Raw genomic sequence first — 9,832 nt, forward strand, 5'->3', positions numbered from 1 at the left:
GATTGATAATATTGAAGCGCTTTGATGACCCAGCTAAGGTTAAGAAACACACACAGACGACACTGGAAATGAACAAGATATTGACAACGGTTATCGAGTGATCTTAGAACTTTATTACACCAATTGAGTGTTATCTAATTGTACAACGTGCCATCTGTCGGCTGATAATGCAGCCAAGTTTGGTTGGAAGTTAGCGAATATTATGACGTGTACATCTTTAGTTACTACTTGTCTGCATTGATACTTACTGTTTAATAAAACGTTATTCTTGAGCTGTTCAATAATTGTGTAGTTGACTTATTCTTCCATTGACCTTGTGTAGTCGAATACCACTATGCGCTGCTTGTCATAGCCGTTGATGATGTCTAGGCTGCGGCATTGATTTGGGACGTATGCGTTCATCTTGCTGAACAGATACTTCATGAGTGTGCTCTTGCCGGTGCCTCCTTTTTTGTCCCAGTACCAGTGGATTGTGCGATCGTCGGGTTCTTCTTTGCAGAGGTCTATGACTTTCTGTTGCCATCTTTTTGGTTGCCAGTTGTGAAATTTTGCAGCTAGCCATGATTTGGTTTCTTCTTCTTGGACTTCTTTAACTTGCAAGTCAATTGCGAATTTGTTGTTCATGTATGCTGCATTCTGAAGGAGATCCCTTGGTGATGCGCCTTCTAATTTCATCGTTGCTGCCTGTACGATGTCTGTTCGTTGGCCTCTTCTGTCCGGTACCTCTTCGATGTTTCCCGATATTTTCGTCCATTCGTAATCTTTGGTGCAGTAATCTTCGTTTTCTTGAATGCTGCCTCTCATTGGTTCGTAATGTGCGCGGTATAGAAAATCTATAAACAATTTTATAAAAACCACTTATAAATCTATAAACATTTTATAGAAAAAACCTATAAAAATACATTAAATATGCATATAAAAATTATATACAATTGCATAGAAAGTGTATATAAATTGAACGATTTTATGTAGAAAATCTGTGTATTCTATTTAAAAAAAACTGTGAGTGTTGTGTGTTTTCAGACAATTCAACTGGTCTTTAACTGGCCCCAATTCCAATTGGTTTGCAATGGTCCCATTTCCAATTGGTAACAATGGCTTTAATCAACTTCTGCAGACTTACAAAATATACTATGAGTTCATATACAAACCATAATTTCTTTAATTTAAAACACAAACATCATACGGTAGGGACATTACTTCCCTAGGGTCTTATTTACTAGCATACCCCTTCATATATAATCGTTTTGCTAATGTCTTACTGCAGTAATCGTTGTGAGCTCGATGAGTGAAGACGTGTAAGCTCTCGATCTGCTAGCCGCCTCGATGGTTCTTTTATTTACCGAATATGGCATCAAAAAAGCCAATCACGAGGGCAACCAAAGATGAGCCTACCAACTCTGATATTCTTGCTAGCCTGGACTGTATAAATACTGAATTGAAGAAGCTTAACTCAAGTTATTCTTCATTAGATGAGGAAATTAAAGTGCTTAACTCTAAACTTACTGGTTTTGAACTCGATATGGAGCACCTGGATAAGCAGGTGGCTGAGAATACCGACGGTCTCAAAGGTAAAGCATCTGTATTGTACGTTGATAAGTTGCAAAAGTTGTTGTCTGACAGAGTTGAAGATCTAGAAAATAGATCCAGACGAAACAATCTAGTATTTTGGGGTGTTCCAGAAGGCTCCAAACAAAATAATTGTCTACAATTTATTAAGGATTTCATGGTAAACCACATGCAAATACCTGAAGCGAGTAGCATGGAAATCGAGCGGGCGCATCGTAGCCCCGGAAAACCTTCGACCTGGACCAATAAAACTCGGCCGCGTCCTATACACGTCAAATTCCTGAAATTAACTCTAAACTTACTGGTTTTGAACTCGATATGGAGCACCTGGATAAGCAGGTGGCTGAGAATACCGACGGTCTCAAAGGTAAAGCATCTGTATTGTACGTTGATAAATTGCAAAAGTTGTTGTCTGACAGAGTTGAAGATCTAGAAAATAGATCCAGACGAAACAATCTAGTATTTTGGGGTGTTCCAGAAGGCTCCGAACAAAATAATTGTCTACAATTTATTAAGGATTTCACGGTAAACCACATGCAAATACCTGAAGCGAGTAGCATGGAAATCGAGCGGGCGCATCGTAGCCCCGGAAAACCTTCGACCTGGACCAATAAAACTCGGCCGCGTCCTATACACGTCAAATTCCTGAAATTCCAAGACAGGGAGATGATAATCAAACAAGCTGCATTGCGACTAAAAGGTAATAAATTCAACGATAATTCTATCTTTATATCGGATGATGTCAGCAAAAAGGTGAGAGACGACCGAAATGGCCGTAATCCCCTGGTCAATCCCTGCTTGTCTGCTAGTGAAAACCAAGGACGCTAAAGGCTGGAGGAAGATCGAAGTCAACCAGTTAAAGTAGAACCAAAGACTTCCATTTTGATTGCCCAAATATATTCAATATTATCCGTCTGACAATAGTCAACTTTATATTAACTTTTTGATTAGCTATTTATATATTGCACAATCATAAATTGTATTCACTTTGTATTATATTCTAGTTAAGTCGACTTTTGCACGTAACTGTTTGGAAAACCACAAAATTATTACTATTATTATTATTATTATTATTATTATTATTATTATTATTATTATTGTTATTTTTTTTCACACTCCATTATTGTCGGCTATTGGTATTGGTATTATTCATTGTTACTTATATCCTACTCAAAATAATACCACTTACCTTTAAAACGAATTACTCGCACAACTATACTGTTACTTTTTACTCATTATGTGAAAGTATTGTGTAATAAACCTGATCTAAATTGACTTCTTGCGACGTTGTGCACTCGTTTGTCTTATTTCATACATTATCTATATTTCTTCATTTATCTTTTTTTTCAGTAGATATTCTATAATACGGTATCTAATATTGCCATACTCTGGTTCTAACTTGACAATACTTATATGGTAACTATCGAGACGGTTAAAGCTTATTTTTTCCTCATCTCACGTGTTACTATACGTTCAGTACCGGTATATTGCAATAGTTTATATATATGTAAGTCCTTTTATAATCTTTGTTTTAATTGAATTTTCCCTTTACTTTGATTTTGACTCATTATTATAATGAATTAATACTAAAGAATTTTGACCCTTTGTGGCACTGGTACATACCTATTTATCTGAACTTTTATATTTATCCATATGGTTAACTATTTTAATAATCTTCCGTTCCGCAACCAGCACATTGATATCGAAAATATAAACGAAAGTGATGAACTAGCTAACATTCAATTCAATCCTATCAACAACCAGGAAATTGACAAACATGATGAATCCTTTGATTTTTTAATCAACAATCTTGCGATCCGATCTGATACACTTGAAAATTGTTTTACCTAAATTTAATTCTAAATTCAATACGCCTAACGAATCACTTTTCACTCTAATCCATCTAAATATCAGAAGTATTAACAATAAAACTGATGCACTCGATTTCCTACTCAATTTATTGAATCTCAAATTTTCAATTATTGGGCTATCTGAAACGTGGTTACATAACAATTCCCCAACTCCAATCCTAAGAAATTATTCCTTTTACTCAAATAATCGCCGTGGTAACAGAGCGGGTGGGGGCGTTGGCTTGTTTGTAAGACATGGATTTAATATCAAAGTACGCCATGATCTTGAACTACCTCCTGAGTTTTGTGAGTCGCTTTTTATTGAGATTATTAACCCTAAAAAGAAAAATGTCATAATTGGCATAGTCTATCGAGCCCCTAGCACTCACTTAGAACCATTCATTATTCAACTTGATTTAACTCTTGATAAAATAGACACCGAAAACAAAGATTGTAATCTTATGGGTGATTTTAATATAGATCTCCTTAAATTTCTCAATCATAATCCAACGAGTAATCTTCTTAACACTTTTTTTTTCACATTATTTTTTCCTACCATTTCTAAACCTACACGCATAACCTCCACATCTGCTACCTTAATCGATCAATTCTTTTTCAATCAAACCGCATCTAAAACTCATTCTGGTGTACTTGTATATGATATATCTGACCACTTTCCTATTTTTCAAATTATTGATACAAATTGTTTTTCTTCCAAACAAATGGATGATATCCCATCACCACCACGAATCAAAAATATCGATGCGTTATGTAAGGATTTGCTTATGGAAGATTGGTCGGCCGTCTACAATTGTGACCCAAAATTCAGTTTTATGTATTTCTAAACAAATTTTATACTGTACATTCAAAGCACTTAACCCCTTTAAAAGTTAAAAAAAACTAAGTACTCATTCAAACAACTTTGGATGACCCCAGCTTTATTAAAAAGCAGTTCTCATAAGCACAGACTTTACAAAAAATATCTTCGTACTAAAACCACTAATGACAAATCCACTTATACCCGATATAACAATACCTTTAATAATCTATGTCGTATTGCCAAACGTAATTATTTTATTTCACAATTTGATAAGTTCAAAGGAAACCTAAAAAAATACTTGGTCTGTCATAAACTCAATTCTAAATCCTGATACAAATGTTCACAATAATATCACTACAATTAAGGTTGGCAACGAAATTCTTACTTCAGATCATGATATATGCGATTCTTTCAATGATTATTTTGTTTCAATTGGCCCTAATGTATCCAACGCTATCCCTGACACTGCAACCAATCCCCTTTCTTATTTACCTCAAACTACGTTAAATTCATCCTTTATTAGTCCTGTCTCACTTGTTTACTGTTTCTCACAAATTTACAATGTCATTATTGGATTTAACCCTAATAAAAGTGCGGGCTGCGACGGTGTTTCTCCTCGTACTTAAAAACACATTTCTCCTTCTATTTTAAATCATTTGACCTATTGTAATAATTCTTCCTTTTCTTCGGGTATATTTCCAACCCACCTCAAACTCGCGAAAGTTATCCCCATAATACAAAAAGGGGGAACGAAATCTGACCTCAAATTATTGGCCTATTTCTCTATTATCCATTTTTTCTAAGATTATTGAAAAACTTATGCATTCTATGCTTCTTCATTACCTAACTAAACACAACATACTTAACGCCCATCAATATGGATTCAGAAAAAATCATTCCACTGCACATGCTATTCTCGATCTAGTACATAACATAACCAACTCTTTAAAAAATAAGTTATTTAATTAGCTTATTAATTGACTTATCAAAAGCATTTGATGTCATAAATCACAAAATTTTAATTGATAAACTTCGTCATTACGGCATGAGAGGCATCCCACTTGAATGGCTAATAAATTACCTTCTTGACAGAAAATAATTTGTTGCCATTGGTTCTTGTAATTCGTCGACGAAGGATATCACCTGTGGCGTGCCACAAGGATCGGTACTTGGCCCATTGCTTTTTCTTATTTATGTTAACGACTTGACTCGGGTTAGTGATATACTGCAGGTGGTCTCCTTCGCCGACGATTATTCTAATCCAAATCTACATACGCTATTTAATATTATGAATGATGGATTGCTAAAATTTTGTGACTGGTTCATTGCCAATAAACTCTTTATTAATACTCTCAAAACAAATTACATTATTTTTCATAATGTTCATAAAAATGCCAACTCTTCAAAATTTTAATATATGTTTTCGAGGTACTTATATTGAACGCAAAAGCGTGACACTTTTTCTTGGGCTTTACATCCAGGAAAATCTAAAATGGACCACTCATCAAAATTACATTTCTAACAAAATATCTAAATCTATCAGCATAATAATAAATAAAAATTGTTCTTTCCATTAAACATTTTAACTTCACTTTATAACACTCTTGTTTCCCATACCTTCAATATTGTAACATAATTTTGACATCTGATTATCGTTCTCATCTTAACAACCTTCTAAAACTAAAAAAAAAAAACGCGCTTTAAGGGTCATCACTAATTCACACTACTTAGCACTTTCAGAGCCACTTTTTAAAAAACTTCAACTACTTAAAATTTATGATTTGCATAAATTGCAAATTGCAAAATTCATGTATGAATTCATGTACTTCCAAAAACCATTAACCTAATGTTCAGTACCGTAGCAACAGCCATTACACTCAATATAATTTAAGAAATACTGGCAGGCTATACTGCCGTAATTTGGAAAAAGGCATTAACTCCACTTTTTGAGATTTTTGAATTTTTGTTTCTATGGCATCCTATAGATGTAATCTATCATGTGAATTGATCATATACCCCAAAAATTGTACAGAAATATGAAATAAATATTATATTTACGCATTAACTCCAATCCATGAATGCAGAATAATTTGGAAGAAGGCATTATCTCCACCAAACAATGAACAGATAATAATTAACCAATCACAGAAGACAATTACGCATAGTTAATTAGTCATGATAGCTTGTAAATGCACACAATGCTTAGCTTTACTTCGGTTTAAAAAAAATAGCATATTAAAAAGTCTTCTACCACTAATAAGCGAGAATAGAAAAACCTTTTGGAGGAACATGCCTGTTGGCGATGTTGCTGATTTGATAGATAATTGAGTGAAAAATCAGGCCAATAATCGCAATAAAATACAGGAAATATCATTATATTGAACGCTGATAAAAGTTATAAAATCACAATAAAAATAAAGAAAAGAATATTTTATTATCGTGAATGCTGCTAAAGTAATAAAATCACAAAAAAATTAAGAAAATAATATTTCATTATCTTCAATGCTGGTAAAATGATGTTGACAAATAAAAGAGAAAACCTAAAACTCGTCTAACTTTGATTCATTTAGAATCTATTTATCTACCACACCATTTTATAGAACCATTGACCTCACCGAATAGTGCCTTTAATATCTAATAATAGCTTAAAAAAGTATAATTTTTTTTTATTTGGGCACTTTTTACATGATTCGTATATATAATATGAAGATTCGAAATATGTAACTTCGCGTTTGTAAAATAGAAGTCTGTAAATTCAGTATACGTAAATTAGAGGTTCTACTAAGTATATTAATAATATTCCTCATAATATAACCATCATATATCAATATCATTGTATTCTGATTAAATATAAAAATGATAGCTTAATTTGAACAATAATAATAATAATAATTTTATCTATTTTTATACGTGTACAATACAATGACGACTCCTAAATTGATTATAAATTTATACTATAATATTAATTTTAACTTACATGGACTAAATTTCGTGAAAATATATAATTGACACTAGCATACATTATTTGTTTGTCAGAAATACTGTAATTTGGCTACGTAAGATACACATTTCACTGGAAAAACTGGAGTTAATGCCTAACTTCAGGTTTTTCACGCACCATTGATTCCTGTTAAAATTTGGAATAGTGCATTATCTCCATTTAAATAGAGTTAAAGAACAAAAATCACCATGAAAATTATTTAATATGTTTTTTAATTATATGTTTAGTATATTTGCCAAAAAAAATTACTAGAATTCATTTCCAGTACAAAAGGCTAACGACAAACGCGTTTTGCTCGATAACTCAAAACTATGATTTTGGAGTTAATGCCTTTTTCCAAATCACGGCAGTATACATTCCATTTGTAAGGCTCAATAAAAGTCAATTGTTTGTGACGGTTGCAGGACCACGATTGTGGAATAACCTCCAAATTGACCCTACCAATTTTATCAGCCTTACATCTTTTAAAAGAAATCTAAAATTACATTATCTAAGTCTGTACCTAAACTGAATTCTGTTCATTTCCGAACATCATATTTATTTATCTTGTTTATCTATTTATTTATTTATTTATTTAAATATCTTAATCATTTATTTATTTATTTATTTTATTTTATTTTATTATTTTATTCTTTTTCCTTTTTTATGGATCCTCTCGAGACAAGGTTTTTCCTTCTAGACTGGGATCCTTACAACAGCTTTTACTTTTATGTATGATATATATACTGTCTCTTATACACATCTAGATGTGTATAAGAGACAGCTACTTAGCACTTTCAGAGCCACTTTTTAAAAAACTTCAACTACTTAAAATTTATGATTTGCATAAATTGCAAATTACTGAAACCAGCAGTGTTCGAGCATCGACGCGCTACGCACGGACATCTACTTTTGATAAACAACCTTGTGTGAGAAGATATAGCAGGTTACTGTATATTGATCTAAACTGGAAAACAATTGGATTTAGTGGACTATACAAACCACCCTTTGACAGAACGATTGCTCATTGTGTTACAAGTACAGTACTGTATGTTTTTACTAATTATTATTCTCCTTAAACCATTTATGCTTGAACTACAGCTGTACGACAGTTTAACGATAATATTGTGTACTGTATTTTCATGTACCTCATAGGCTTAATCTTACAGATAACGTCTGTTATGTCATATAGTTGTATTACTATTATATGTTACTGTATATGATTCTGATTGTGTACACATACAAAACCTAACGTATAACAATTTTATTCATTTGCAATCACTATACTAACTATTTTTATCTACTGTATCCAGTTTAAAAATACTATAGCAATGACACGATATCCAGAAATGAACTGGAAGGCCACAGATTTGGCGGAAGAGTTTAAATCATTTAAACAGAGAATGAAATTGTGTTTGATCGACAACAAGGTAACAGAAGCAGCTAAACAAGCTATACAAATCAAAATTGCACTAGGCAACGAAGGGCTTCCAAAAATCAACGCTTCAGGTTTATCAGAAACCGACCAGCAGGATCCCACGACGATTTGGGAAATTTTCGACAACCAACTTATAGTTAAAGTTAACTTTAGAATACATCGCCTTGAATTCATGAGGTATAAACAGAAGACAGATGAAAACCTAGATGAGCAACAAATGTCGCAGTAAAGCAAAGGAGTGTGACTTTACAGACGATGAGCTGTCTGGATGCTTAATGGAACTGGTCATCGTGACAACCAAAATAGAATCATTCCAGAAAGATCTACTCGAGAAAGCGAAAGGTAACCAGATCGAGCAACTCCTCGAAGATGGACGCAAATATGAAGCCATAGCTGCTGGAAAAGAATGCCTACAAACACTGAGCTCACCCACAGTTAACGCCATATCTAAACCACAAAACCAAAGAAAGACGTCATGTGGAAACTGTGGCAGTACACATCCACCACGGAATTGCCCAGCTTATTACGACACATTCAAGAAATGTGGGACTAAAGGACATTGGGCGAATGTATACCGAAAGTCAAGGTTCACCCGAGATGGGAGAAACAAGCACAATCACCAGCCACATAGACGAAATCGAACATCCTCTAGACACAGAGGAAGATCAGGTAACCGCAAGCAGTACCATCGCAAACATTCAGTTAACAAGATGACTAACGATTATAAACTTTATAAAAGTAGACCAAATACCAATGTTATAAAGTATTCCTACTCAGTCAGAGTAGTGAATGCGCTTCCAAATTATGTTGTGTCTGCAAAGACAGTAAATGCCTTTAAGTCGGGTCTGGAAAATGGAAACTGGTCTGGCCACCGATTGAAGTACAGCCTGTATGTATCTGAAGAAGATTATCGGATGTATTAAGAGGGACAAACGGGCATAGGTCTGTAAGTCTCGAAGCATCAAGGTAAATCAAGGTAAGGTAAATCAAGGTAATTCACATCACATCAGGATTATATATGGGCAGACAACATTTTATTAAAGAAAATTTGATATTCTGAATGCACTCACACGAACTAATTGTCTCTAGAATTTTGAACAAAGTCAATTATATATATATATATATATATATATATATATATATATATATATATATATATATATATATATATATAT

At 33.3% G+C, this 9,832-nt stretch overlaps 1 protein-coding gene across 1 annotated transcript; it reads right to left on the reverse strand.

Moving 5' to 3' along the window:
* Positions 1 to 297: 297 nt before the first annotated feature.
* Positions 298 to 804, reverse strand: LOC117108618. The gene has a single exon (XM_033250705.1). It carries the CDS (start codon positions 802 to 804, stop codon positions 298 to 300), a length of 507 nt encoding a protein of 168 aa, XP_033106596.1.
* Between the last annotated feature and the right edge of the window lie 9,028 nt (positions 805 to 9,832).

Source organism: Anneissia japonica, unplaced genomic scaffold (genome assembly GCF_011630105.1).
Source record: "Anneissia japonica isolate Jap-2015-1 unplaced genomic scaffold, ASM1163010v1 scaffold26_len2425191_cov177, whole genome shotgun sequence".
Taxonomy (NCBI): Eukaryota; Metazoa; Echinodermata; class Crinoidea; order Comatulida; family Comatulidae; genus Anneissia; species Anneissia japonica.